General features: G+C 54.6%; 1 protein-coding gene and 1 long non-coding RNA gene across 6 annotated transcripts in view; one reads left to right on the top strand and one right to left on the bottom strand.

Moving 5' to 3' along the window:
- LOC114103833 (uncharacterized) overlaps positions 1-2,178 on the bottom strand; it is a 33,898-nt gene extending 31,720 nt beyond the window's left edge. For both annotated transcript variants that reach the window (XR_011707555.1, XR_011707556.1), the window contains exon 1: positions 1,914-2,178. This is a non-coding gene — a long non-coding RNA (uncharacterized lncRNA). The remainder of the gene's footprint in view (positions 1-1,913) is intronic.
- Positions 2,154-12,171, top strand: N4bp3 (NEDD4 binding protein 3). Of its 4 annotated transcripts, XM_071612066.1 has the most exons (6): positions 2,154-2,176; positions 2,343-2,570; positions 8,005-8,349; positions 8,630-9,151; positions 9,550-9,804; positions 9,964-12,171. In XM_071612066.1, exons 3-6 carry the CDS (start codon positions 8,029-8,031, stop codon positions 10,489-10,491), a joined length of 1,626 nt encoding a protein of 541 aa, XP_071468167.1. In that variant the 5' UTR covers positions 2,154-2,176; positions 2,343-2,570; positions 8,005-8,028; the 3' UTR covers positions 10,492-12,171. The 4 variants fall into 4 exon arrangements, with proteins under 4 accessions (XP_071468167.1, XP_027805475.2, XP_027805477.2 ...); XM_027949674.2 differs by lacking the exon at positions 2,154-2,176 and having other exon boundaries at positions 2,275-2,570; XM_027949676.2 differs by lacking the exon at positions 2,154-2,176 and having other exon boundaries at positions 2,275-2,570; positions 8,002-8,349.
- Positions 12,172-13,299: the final 1,128 nt, after the last annotated feature.

Below are 13,299 nucleotides of genomic sequence, written 5' to 3'. Positions count from 1 at the left end.
AAAGACAGGCCACCTGATCCAGGCCTGGAGGGGCCGAGGGGCCTGATCTTTGCTTCCTTGAATGACACCTGTTAGACAGACAGAGCCAGGCTGTTCTCTCCCTCTGTCCCCCAGCTCTACACCCATGCCTGCTATCTGTAGCTGCCTTCTCTGGGTGTTCAGCACCTATTTTTTTTCCCTCCCAGTTCTAGGGATTGAACCCACGGGTGCTCTACCACTGAGCTATGTCCCCAATACTTTTTTTTAAAATTAAAGATGTTTTTAACATTCTTTATTTATTTTAATGTGGTGCTACCGCTGAGCCATAACCCCAGTCCCTCCAATCCTTTTTTTTTTTTTTAAAAAGAGAGAGAGAGGGAGAGAATTTTAATATTTATTTATTTTTTTTAGTTTTTCGGCGGACACAACATCTTTGTTTGTATGTGGTGCTGAGGATTGAACCTGGGCCGCACGCATGCCAGGCGAGCGCGCTACCGCTTGAGCCACATCCCCAGCCCCTCCAATCCTTTTTATTTGGGACAGAGTCTAAGTAGCCCAGGCTGGTCTCAAACTTGATGGTTCTCCTGCCTCAGCCTCCTGAGTTGCTGGTGTTATAGGCATGTGCCACCTGCCAGGCTCAGTCACTTTCTTGGTGTTTCTTCAATCAGACCTCTCTGGCCCCTCTCCCCTGCCCACTTAGTCTTTGACGTTGCTGAGCTCCAGAGGAGGTGTTTTGATTTTTTTCCTCCTGCTGGGATGTTCTGAGATACTAATACTTGACCATCTCCTCCCTGCTTCCCCCTGGCCACCTGGTGCAGGGAAAGAACACGGAAAGAGGGTAGGATGGGGGACAGGGGGTGTCAGAAGATCTTGGATATATCACTGCATTCCTAACCCTAGAAAGGGGTTGGAGGAGGGGAGGGAGTGGGTTTGTAACACCTGTTTCTTGAGTTTTCAGTTTCTTCTCGCTCTCCTCTTCAGGGAATATCTTGCTAAGACAAATCATTCTTTTTTTCTTTTTATTTTATTCATTTATTTATATGTGGCACCAAGAATTGAACCCAGTGCTTCACGCATGTATGGCAAGCACTCTACCACTGAGCCATAACCCCTGCCCTGACAAGTCAATTCTTCTTTCAAGTCATTTCATGTGTGTCCACCATCCAGTCCTCTCCCTGCTGTCCCAGCCCTCCTTGGCCCATTTCTTTTCCCTGAGTATTCCGTAAACCAGGCTACTTCCTCTTCCAAAATGAAACCCCATACCCATTAAGCAATGCCTCCTCACTTCTCCCTCCCACAGCCTCTGGCTCTAATCTGCTTTCTGAGTGGACTTAACCTAGTTCATTTAAGTAAAATCATACCACACTTGGCATTTTGTATCTGGTGTCTTTCACTTAGCATAATATTTTGGAAATCCGTCCATGTTGTAGCATGAATCAGCATTCCATTTCTTTTCATGGTTGAATAATATTCCATTGTATGGATAGAACACATTTTGCTATCCTCATCAGCCTGACAACTCAGGATGTTCCACCTTTTGGCTATTGTGCACAGTACTGTTATGAAAACCAGAGTATGAGTACCTGCTTTCAATTCTTTGGGGCACATACTTAGGAATGGAATTGCTGGGGCATATGGTAACTCCGTGTTTAACTTTTTGTTTCAACTCTTGAATCTGAATGCCTTTGGGTATCCAGCTCTGTCTCTGTTTCCACCTATTTTTGTTGTCTTTCACCCAGCCCGGTTCGACTCATTTACATTATATGGCCCCTGAAGGCATCTGAATTTGCTATCCCTACATTAAACAAAACCCAACCCCCCCCCCCCCAGTGCCCAAATCAGCTGCTGAGAACTAGCTGAAGGCGTCGAGCAAATCTCTTTACCTTTCAGAGTACTACTTTGGCTCAGCCTCAAAAAATGAAAATAGTGCTTACCTGATAGGAGGCGGCAAGGATCAGAGAGGTGATGGACCCAACGAGCCTCTCCCGAAGCTGTTTAGTTCTGGCAAGAGAGAGAAAGGCGGGTGAGGACAGGAGGAACTGGAGGAGGAGGAGCGGGCGAGCTGGCCAGGAGACTTCTGGGGCCTCGGCGGTGCTTGAGGCTTCGAACCCACCGGGTCCGAGCCGGCGCGCCCAGAGGTGGCAGCCCAGCGGTGCACAGCAGCTAAGGGACCCTAGGCCCCAGCAGATCAGTACTGGTCTGTGCGCCCCGACTTGGGGCGGGGCTCAGGTTGGATTACCGGTGGGCGGGCGCTGTCCCCCCGTCCCCGCCCCCCACATCCGGGGGCCGGGGCCGGGGCCGGGGCTGGGCTCTGGGCTTGCCGCGCGCCAGTGAGTCAGGCCGGGTTTTCCCTCCTCCTCCAGGGCAGGCGAGAGAGTGCCGCCGATCGCGTCTCTTCCTCGCCAATCCGGCTCCGGCGCCTGTCCGCCCGCCCGCCGCCCGCGTTTTCTAGGTGCCTGCCTCACGGCAGCTCTGGCCCGACTCGCAGTCTCTGCTGGAATCGGCGCTTCGGAAGAGAGTTCAAATCCGCCCAAAGGAACTGCGGCGCACCCGGGCGCGGAGCGGCGGTCGGCGAGCGCTGCGCCAGCATGGTAAGTGGGGCGCGCTAGGGGCCGGAGGATGGACGCGCGGGGCAGGGAGAGTCGCCGAGTTCTCGCTTTTCGGGTGTCCTTGGCCACATTGCAACCCCTAGCTGGCCGAAGCTCCCGTCTGAAAAATGGGCGGGGATGGCAGCGTGCGGTGTGCGCCCAGGTGTCTTCAGCTCCTGGGCGCCGGGTTGCGCTGGAGAGGCAGGCGGCAGGTTACGCTCTTCTCTGCAACCCCTGTAAACGCGCTTTTCTTGGAACATCGCCCAGGACCCCTGCGCCACCGCTGGGTGGGGCAGGCGCCCTTGGCGAAGAAGTCTGACCTCGGCCTCCGCCCCCTTGCCCAGCGACTCTCGTCAGGCCCCAGGAAGCAGGAGGAAAGAGGAGCGTCCCCCCACCTCGCCTCCTAGGTAGCTCGAGGACTTCCAGTGGTTCTGGGGATTCCTTGCCTTCTCCACTGCCTTCCCGGGGACAGTTCTGTGGGGGATGTCAACCTCCTCTTCTCCGCCTTCCCCTCTCACCCGCCCCGCCCCCAGTATTCCTCCTTTCTCCCCCTAGTCCCTTGCCCGGTCCCGGCGACAGCTGCGGACTTGAGGATAGGGAACATTCCTGGGTCTTGGCGATTTGGACACTGTACCATTCCGGGCCAGAGCCTTTGATCAAAGCGAGGGCCAGTCTAGGACCAGGTGGAAATTAGGGCTCTAGATATATCCGGAAGGAGAACTGAGACACCCTTACCCCCAGCCCATAGGAAGAGATTGGGCCTGGCCGTCCTGGGGCAGGAGCAGAGGCAGGAGACCATTCTGAGCTCTGTGAGCACCCTCTTTCCAGTGCCCTCCCAGGCAGGACTCCTTTGCCTACTGGCTGCGTGTGGGTGTGTTAAGTGCGAGACTGAATGAATGCCGCCAGCCGGCTCCCGCCACCGCCTCTAGCAGCTTCCAGAGCTTAGAGTCCTCATGCCAGCCACACTTCCACTATTTCTTCCTGACCCTCAGGGCCAGGTAGGAGGGATCCCAGGCCAAGGGGACTTCCATCCAAACTAGCCTGGTGGCAGATGCCCTTGGGAGAAACAGGCGGGGGTGGGGGGGAGGGGGCTGGGCAGTCTACATAATACAGCAATGTCCATAGAAGGTGACCGACCCTTGGCTGAGACAGCCTGATGCAGTACAGAAGGCTTTACCCAGAGAGTTGAGATTGCCTCTCACTGTGGGATTTTGGGCAATTAATTTCCTCTTTCTAGGCTGTAAAGTCCAGATAGGGTCATCACTGCCCTGCCTGCCTCTACTAGCTGTTGTGAAGATGACATGAGATAACAAAGTGGAAGGGCTGAGAAAAACTGTAGTGTGCTGTGCACCTGTGAATGACTGCACAGGTTAGTTGCTTGCAGAGGTCAGCTGCCAGGCTGCGCCTTTTCAAGTGTCTCATGGGGATTGAGTATGCCAGCCTCTCCCATTCCCTCTCCAGGCCCCATCACACACTGCCCCCTCTTTTGGAGCTGGGACATTCCAGTCTCATTCCTTTGGGGCAGCTGCAGACACACCCCTCAGCCTGGCTGATCCTCCAGCAGGTGGTGGGACCCTCCCCTGGGGCCAGGGCTCTGGAAGGCCTAACCCAAGCCAAAGCTGGCAGGACTCACCCATATGGGGGTTGGGATGTGCATGGAAGAATTGGGAAGCCTGTGCACTTTCTCCTATGCAGCTGATCATGACCTTGGACACATTATTTCCCCTTCTGGGCCTCAGTTTCCTCTTCCGAAGTGAGGGATGTCAATACTCCCCTCCTATGTGCATTTCGAAGAAGGGATAGTCCTCAGGGTCTGGAGCTGGAATGTCCCACTGCATGTCCTCTCTTCCTTTGCTTGGTGGCCAGGGCAGCACTGTTCTACCAAGAGTTGGTTGGAAAGAGCTGTGCCTCTATGTTCAGGGCTGTCCATGCCATCTGCTAATCTTGGGGGTAAAGTGGGAGGGGAACAGGAGTGAAAAGTCCCTTCTGGAGCCATCTGGGGCCTGTGAAAGATGTCCCTCTAATGACCTAGCCTAAACCCAGCCAGTGGATGGTGGTGGATTTTTAGCTCTGTGCAGAGATCTGGGCAGGCACAGAAGCCTAGTCACTTCTGCTCTCTTGTCTTTCTGTGCCTAAGTCCCAGGGAGACTGCATGGTACTTGCTGTCTCTCCCGCCCTCCTCTTTCACCAAATCCTCTCCAGCCCCGCCTCACAGGCCTGACCTGAGCAGACATTCCCCTGGGCTTCCAAGCAACGCCAGGGAGGAATGTCTGTGTGTTTGGGGGAGGGTGTGGAGGTGGGATGGATCCTTTAGGAAAAGGGATTGCTCCTAGATTGAGACCTAGGCAGAATGGAGCCTTCTTCTTCTTTTTTTTTTTTTTTTTAAGAGAGAGAGAGAATTTTAATATTTATTTTTTAGTTTTCAGCAGACACAACATCTTTGTTTGTATGTGGTGCTGAGGATCGAACCCAGGCCGCACGCATGCCAGGCGAGGCATGCCAGGCGAGCGCACTACCGCTTGAGCCACATCCCCAGCCCATGAATGGAGCCTTCTTGAAGCAAGGGATTCAACCCTGCTGTGGAAGCTGAGAATATAGCTAGAGTTACCCAGGAGGGGTGGACAGTGGAGGGTGGGGGCTTAAGGAAAGACAAAGGGAAGGGCACTCTTTGTGCCCTTCAATCCCTGTACTGCTTCTAATAGCTGGCCTCACATTCCCCATTCAGCATCAGCACACGAACATGTGCGTACACATTCCTAGCCAGGTGCGGGGAGGATCCCTCAGTCTTCATGCTGGGGTGTTCCTCTGTTATGTCTGTGTCCTTGAAGGTGCTCAGTGCTATGTGGTGACCTTGTGCATGATACTATGGCTGTCCTGTGTCCTGTACCATAGGTTTCTCCATGCTGAGTGGGGACATTGTGTTCCCTGTGTGTTCATAGGCATTGTTATGGTCCATGGCTACAGCTGCTCCCCTGTACTTGAGACCCTTGCTGGGACCCATAGTGTCAGCGTGTCAGTTATTTATCCCTGAGGACAGAAGTGAGCATTGCCAGGGGAAGGCTTGGTGGTATGGGTTTGGGGTGAGGTGGGTGTATTTGGCTTCACTGCCAATATCCCAATCCCCTAGTCACATGGGGACTTAACAATTTGTTCACAAGCTCCTTTCACTTCCATTTGACATTGACTGTCATGGTAACCCTAGCAGGAAGGCAGGGCAAGATGTGGAAACTGAGGCATGTCAAAGGGAGATGTATTGGTGCCTAGGGTCCCACAGAGAGAGAAAAGGAGGGCCAGCTGGAGATCAGCTTCTTTGCTGTCCTCTCTCTGAGGAGTGACAGATCAGTGCACCTTTAAATAGAGTACTGTCTTTCTGGGCAGAGGTGTTGTAGCAAGGGGCTGTCAGGTAGGGAGGCAAGATGACTCACTTTCAGTTCTTTTGGCTGTGGGTGACATTCTGGGTCCCCAGTAGACATTAGGTAGTCATGGAGTTGGAATCTCAGGCATCCTCACCCCAGTAGCTCTGTGACCTTGGACAAGTCACTTCACTTTTCTGAGCTCCAGGGACCTTAACTTTAGAAAAGGACATTAACTATGTCACAGGAAGTGCCTTATCACTGAAGGAGCCCAGCACCTGTGATTCCTTAGCTGGATGAATCTCCTGGGGCTGGGGTGTACTGACTCAGTCATATCCCCCACCTCAGGGCTGGGGTCTGGGAGAAGAAGACTGAAAAGATTATTTTTGCCCAGGGTGTGGTTGAGAGCTGTAGAGTGGGGGTAGGGGACAGGGCCCGCCCTCCTTCTCCCTCTCAGAGAGCTTTGTCTTCCACAAACACAAAACCTGGAAATGGTTAAGGAAGATGGAGCCTCCTAAGGACCATTGTTTTGGGGTGGGAGTGGGTGTCCCGGAAGTATATTGGATGGGTGGTGGGGGACTTTCAGCTGCAGCCTGCCTGCTGGGCATGTGTTCTGGAATGGGAGAAGGGACAATGGGGTAGGAGGCAGAAAAGGAGGCATTCACACAAGTCATTTGTATCTGCGTTAGGGTGGGCATTGGGCTGAGCACATGTTCCATTGGGGACCCTAGGTACCCACCCATTTCACCTTCCAGTGTGTCAGGCCCAGCACAGGTGGGAATAAGCCTGGTCACTTGGCAATGTTTGTGTGTGACTAAGCTCTGCTTCAGCCAGCCTGTGTTGACCCTGGCTGCGGGCCAGGCCCTGGACAGGGTGCTTTGTCATGTTATCTCACCCTATCCTTCCAGCATCCCTCTGTGATAAGAGCTATCATTGCCATTGTACATATGCATGAAGCCAAGGCTTATAGAGGTTAGGGGCATGGCCAAGGTCACACACCAATTGGTTCTGCTCTGGGTCAGGATATGAAACCTGTTTGGCCTTGTGGTGGGTTTTGGTGTAATAGCAGCAGCACAACACGCATAGCAGGGGTCTAGCCGCCCCTTCCCTCTGCCTCCCACCACTGCCCAGACCTGAACACCTGTTCCGGAAAACTCAACCATTGTTCCTCCCTTAGGCTCTTCCTGTTAGTATCGTCATCCTTCCTCCCTGTGGGCCCTTCCTGTTTGTATCCCTCCCACTGTAGCCCCCGACCCCACCCATGCCAGATGTTTCCCTGAGGGAGCTCTGACCCTTTACTGGAAGAGAGGCTGGACAGGTTATCTCAAGGGAAGGAGAAGAAATAGAGTCCATCTGGGGCTGGGAGTGGTGGTGCACGCCTGTAATCCCAGCAGCTTGTAAAGCTGAGACAGGAGGATTGCGGGTTCAAAGGCAGCCTCAGCAAAAGCAAGATGCCAGGCAACTCAGTGAGACCCTGTTTTTAAATAAAATACAAAATAGGGCTGGGGATGTGGCTCATTGGTTGAGTGCTCCTGAGTTCAATCCCCAGTGCTCCACCTGCCCCCCCACCGCCAAAAAAAAAGAGTTCATCTGGGAATTGGAAGGAATAGAGAGCCATTCTGGACTGGTTCACTATGCTTCCTCCCCATTCAACAAATTTGGTCGGGACCTTGGCAGGAGAGTTAGCAAGGTCAGGGTCAGACAGCCTGAGTCCGTCCTCTATTAGCTCTTTGCTGGCATGGTCTCGAGAGGTGGGCCCTTGTCCTACTGCTTGAGGTCTTCCTCCCACCGTACCCACTTATCATGCTTCCACATTGCACACAGGACTCTAGCTGGAGCTGTCCCTTTGGTGTTCCAACTGAATGTTAGATGAGCAGGAGGCTTTGGGACCTGTATCCCTTTCTCTTGCCAGTTTGGGAGTCATGTCCTGTCATTGTCTCTGATTCCTACCCACATCTGCCTCTCTTGGGCCTGGGCAGGTAGAAGAGCTGGCAGATGACAAGTGCCTGGTTTTAGGGAATCTGGGGATTTGGGCAGTGAGTGCTCACCTGCCCCTAATGGAACCTCCTGATTCCCCAAAGCAGCTGCCCGTGCCCTGTTGAAACTTCATGGCCACAGCCCCAGGCCCTGCTGGCATTGCCATGGGCAGCGTGGGCAGCCTGTTGGAACGTCAGGACTTCTCCCCTGAAGAGCTTCGGGCAGCACTTGCTGGGTCTCGAGGCTCTCGCCAACCTGATGGACTCCTCCGGAAAGGTTTGGGCCAGCGTGAGCTCCTTAGCTATCTGCACCTCCCCAAGAAGGATGGCAAGACCACCAAGCGGGCACCTCGGAATGAGCCTGCTGACTATGCTACCCTCTACTACCGGGAACATCCTCGGGCTGGTGACTTCAGCAAGACTTCACTGCCTGAGCGGGGTCGCTTTGATAAGGTGTGTCTCTGCTGATGTCCTTTATGTGGCACAGGGAAGTTGGAGATGGGCAGCTTGGGGCCTCCTTGGAGACCCAGTTGCTGGGATGGAATGAAGGTTGGATGGGCTAAGATGTGGAAAGCCTGCCGTAGACTGGCTTGAGCCTTGGTTAATTCCTCCTGGTGGCATGTGCCCCATGTTCTCACAGAGGATTCCCAGGGGCTACAGGAGCATCGGGAGGGTAGAGCAGAGTTTACTATACTCACAGACCTCCCTCACACCTGCCCTCTCTTTTTGGCAGTGCCGCATCCGCCCATCAGTGTTCAAGCCTACAGCAGGTACCGGGAAAGGCTTCCTCTCCATGCAGAGCCTGGCTGCCCACAAGGGTCAGAAGCTATGGCGCAGCAATGGTAGTCTGCACACGCTGGCCTGCCACCCACCCCTGAGTCCAGGGCCCAGGGCCAGCCAGGCTCGTGCACAACTGCTGCATGCCCTCAGCCTGGATGAGGGTGGCCCTGAGCCTGAGCCCAGCTTGTCTGATTCCTCCAGTGGGGGCAGTTTTGGCCGCAGTCCTGGCACAGGTCCCAGCCCCTTCAGCTCCTCCTTAGGCCACATTAACCACCTTGGGGGCTCCCTGGACCGGGCCTCGAGGAGTCCCAAGGAGGCTGGGCCATTGGCTGTGCTGAGCTGCCTGCCTGAGCCACCGCCCCCCTACGAATTCTCCTGCTCCACTGCAGAGGAGGTGGTAGCCCTGCTGCCTGAGACCTGTGAGGATCTCAAGAGGGACCTTGGAGATCAGGATGGCTCCAACCCCTTCACACAGGTGAGTGAGCCCCATCCTAGGGTCCTATTCTGTCCCTTGGCATTGGTGTATGAGCCAGACTGAGGGACCCCAGATGGTTCACCCACATGTCTCTGGGAAACACTGGGTGTGGTAGCATACACCTGTAGTCCCAGGTACTTGGGGGGATGAGGCAAGAGGATCTGGAGTTCAGGGCCAGCCTGCGTGGCCAAAACAGTAAGACCCTGTCTCAAAAAAAGAGGGAGTGGAGATGTCTTGGCTTCTGTCTTCTAATAACTGCCCAAGGAGTTATTGGTGGAGGAAGTGTTAGGGTGGTGGTGAGCTATGGGAGCACAGGTGGATTGCATCCAAGGGGCGGAGCCTTGTGGAAATCTAGGCATGGTTGGTCAGCCCTTCTGTGAACATCTTTCTCGTGACAGGTGCTAGAGGAGCGCCAGCGGTTGTGGTTATCTGAGTTGAAGCGCTTATACGTGGAGCGGCTGCATGAGGTGGCTCAGAAAGCTGAGCGCAGCGAGCGCAACCTCCAGCTGCAGTTGTTCATGGCTCAGCAGGAACAGCGACGGCTGCGCAAGGAGCTCCGGGCTCAACAGGGCCTGACCTCTGAGCTTCGGCCCCCAGGTCCAGTTCCAGAGGCCGACTCCAGCAGCCGACCAGAGGAGGAAGCGCGATGGGAGGTGAGAGACTGCCAGGGACTCTTTTGCCCTGGTCCCATTCTCCATTTCACCTCCCTCAACCAGCTCCCCACACCTTGGAGCATCTGGGTCTTCAAGGAGGCCCCAAGCTACTTTGCTTGGCCCTTGTTCATCCTGTGTCCCCCCCACCCCATCTCCCAGGTGTGCCAGAAGACCGCAGAGATTAGTCTCTTGAAGCAGCAACTGCGGGAAGCCCAGGCAGAGCTGGCACAGAAACTGGCTGAGATATTTAGTCTGAAGACGCAACTTCGGGGCTTCCGGGCACAAGCCCAGGCTCAGGACGCAGAGCTGGCCAGGTTGCGTGAGACTGTGTGCAGTTTACAGGAACAGGCTCCTCGGGAGGAAGCCCCAGGCAGCTGTGAAACCGATGACTGCAAGAGCAGAGGGCTGCTGGGGGAGGCAGGAGGTAGTGAGGCTGGAGGTGGTGCTGAACAGCTGCGTGCAGAGCTACTGCAAGAACGGCTCCGGGGCCAGGAGCAGGCACTGCGTTTTGAGCAGGAACGGAGGACTTGGCAGGAAGAGAAGGAGCGGGTGCTGCGCTACCAGCGGGAGATCCAGGGGGGCTACATGGACATGTACCGTCGCAATCAGGCACTGGAGCAGGAGCTGCGGGCACTACGGGAGCCCCCCACGCCCTGGAGTCCTCGACTTGAGTCCTCCAAAATCTGAGGCCAGCAGAGCAAGCTGACAGCAGATGCACTGTCCAAGATGCCCTGAGACAGCTGACCCCTCCTTTCACTGGTCTGGGGCAGAATGTGCAGAGGCCGACCCAGGGATGGGAGGCTCCCAAGAGGAAGGATCCAGGGGTGGGCGATGGGCAGGATAAGGTGCTGGCTACAGAGCCAGGGCTAGACCCTTCTGGCAGAGAAGCACCCAGGCAGGGCCCAGCCCTGCTCCCTGGAGTGGGTGTGGCCCAATGAAGGAGATTAGAGAATCCAGAGGCACTGATAGGGAAGGGCAGGTGTAAGGGAGGGTGGCTAGAGAGCTGGGCTGAGGCCTTCCTTAATGGAAGGAGGCTGGGATGGAAACATTGGCCTCCTCCAGAATAAAACCACCTTTTCTTTGAGGAGGCCCTGGGTGATATATTGAGCCTGCCCTTACCAGAGTCCAGTTTTATGGATAGTCAGGGTTGGGAGTTGACCTGGCCTGTAGCTCCTTTCATGGTCATGGTCATTGGGAGGTGTGCCCTGTGCCTGTCTGTGAAGCTGCTGATCATATGTGTTGGAGAGTGGAGGAATCCTATTTCCTTGCTCCAGTACCACACAGTTCCTTAGCTGCTGTGTGGGTTGAAATTCCTTTCTTCAGCACCAGTGGATTTTTCAGAAGAAACAATACTAGGGAACTACAAAAAAACAAAAGGGCGAGTCAAAAGGCATTTCAAGGATATGAAATGTTCCTTTTGGTGGAAAGTCTGGGCCCTGGTTGCCCAGGCCTCTGCTGGATTGGGGCCAGCCTAAGACAGCATCCTGTGGGGGCATCCAAAAGCTCCTGTGAGCTCTACCTCTTCTGGAGCCCACCTCCTATCTTTCTGTCCAGCTGTGGTGTGCCTCTCTCTTCATGGGTGGGTGAGGGGGGAAGTTTAGGAAGGTGCAGAGAATCTTGGCAGGGAAAGCTTGTGGGTTATTTGGTAAAGGATCTTACCGGAAGGAATGGAACATTTCCCCATAAGCAATGGAAGGCTATTGGGTATTTTTAGGTAGGAGTGAGATTTGATCTAATTTGTATTCTGGAAAGCTCTTTCTTGAAGAAGCAGCCCCACACTTCCCACCTCTGTTCTTTACCTGGCCTTGGAACTGTCAGTCCTCTTGCACTCCTGCTGATGGTCTCAGGTTCTAGAAAACCCACAGCTACCCCAGTCCCTCAGCAGTCTTGGGACTTTGCTCCCCTCCAGGTGGTGACCTGGTGCAAGTGGAGTCTTCCCTATCTTTTGAGAGAAGCTCAGCTTATTACACATATATCATTGGAATGGCTATATGCATCTAGTGCTTACTGTTTCTCTGGTTGGACCCTTGAGCTTGGGGCCACAGGGTGAATTTGATGTGCTTCCTGCTTAAGGGTAGCTAGCACACAGTCATCTGCCCTCCAATCCTTGTTCATGTAGGGCCACTCAGGGAACCTCTTAGAAGTACTCCATGTAGCCAGACATGGTGGTGTACACCTCTAATCCCGGCGGCTCAGAAGGGTGAGGCAAGAGGATCACAAGTTCAAAGCCAACTGTGGCAACTTGGTGAGGCCCTAAGCTGTCTCAAAAAATAAAAGGGCTGGGGATGTGGCTTAGTGATTAAGCACACTTGGGTTCAAATCACAGTACTCCTCCTGCCCCCAAATAAAAAGTATTTCATGTAGAAACCCAGGCTGCTCCCTTTGGCTGACCCTTGGTCTTCCCAGGCTATTCCTGACATGCCCCCCCATCAGGCCCAGTAGGTGGATCCTGGTTGTAGAGTTTGCTGGAGTGTGGACTACATCCCAGCCTCCTTGGGAATTGTGGCACATGAGTTGATGGGCCTCGCCTTTTTTGGGGCCATGAGTGTAGCGTGTGACTTGTCCAGCGTGTGACTTGTCCGGGGGTGCTGTGTTTATGGCCCTGTGAATGGCAGATGTGTTTGTGGGTGGTGGGTGTGCCCAAGGAGGTGTGTTTGGGGCACCTGGCCTCCAAAAGCCAGCTCCTGAATTGGAGGCTGGGAAAGCTGCTTCCTGGCTCTCCCTGCCAGGAATCAGCTTCACCTGCCAGGCCTGGGTCAATCCTGTGTCCAGGATGGAGCCCTGAGCCTAACTAAGACCCATTTAAGTTCACTCCTGAGCTCAAGTCTAATGCCTGAGGAGGGAAAGGTGAAGTATCTGGGTTAGGCATGCCAGTCCCCCCAGATCTTAGGGTATTCCTATTTCATAGGCCCCTCTAAACCCAGATCTCTGGGCCAATGGACCCCTTGAGGTTTTCCCACTTCCTGGACCTGCACGCTGGCTTGAAGCCTAGATTACTTCCTCCCTGTGTCCAGGAGCTGGTTAGGCTGGGTGCCCATGTGTCCCAGAGTGGCTGGGGCCCACCTTTTGGTATACCAGCTCTGCAGAACAGCTCTCCACCCAGTAATTAGGGAGCTGGGCCGGCCAGTACAGCCAGCGGGGAGTGGGTGGGCGGTACCAAAACTTGGCAGCAGTGCCAGAAACCAAGGCCAGGCCCAGAAGAAGGGGGAGGGTGCTGGAGAGCTAAAGCTGGGGTGTCTCAAAACCAGATACCGGTTAGTTCATCCGTGCTGGGCAAACCAGTTCCCTGGTCCCTGGGCAGGCTGAGTGGCTCTAGGGCCAGCTGATCACAAGTGTCACTGTCACTATCATTGTCACTGTTGTGGCTACTGCTTTGGGGAAGCCCCTCCCTTCTACTTCTGGCTGGGCCCTCAGCTGCTCTCAGGCTCAGCTTTCCCCTGGAATCCCCTTCCCCAGCACATCTGACCCAGGCAGCCAGATCTGCACTGTGCTCTC

This window comes from Marmota flaviventris, chromosome 5 (assembly GCF_047511675.1).
Source record: "Marmota flaviventris isolate mMarFla1 chromosome 5, mMarFla1.hap1, whole genome shotgun sequence".
Lineage (NCBI taxonomy): Eukaryota > Metazoa > Chordata > Mammalia > Rodentia > Sciuridae > Marmota > Marmota flaviventris.
Note: the sequence above shows the minus strand (reverse complement) of the source record. Positions and strands in the feature narration are given on the sequence as shown.

Coding starts and splice junctions, on each gene's coding strand:
- N4bp3 (XM_071612066.1), top strand. CDS start 8,029: ATGGCCACAGCCCCAGGCCCTGCTGGCATTGCCATGGGCAGCGTGGGC. Junction 8,350..8,629: donor AGCGGGGTCGCTTTGATAAG/GTGTGTCTCTGC, acceptor TCTTTTTGGCAG/TGCCGCATCCGCCCATCAGT. Junction 9,805..9,963: donor AGGAGGAAGCGCGATGGGAG/GTGAGAGACTGC, acceptor CCCATCTCCCAG/GTGTGCCAGAAGACCGCAGA.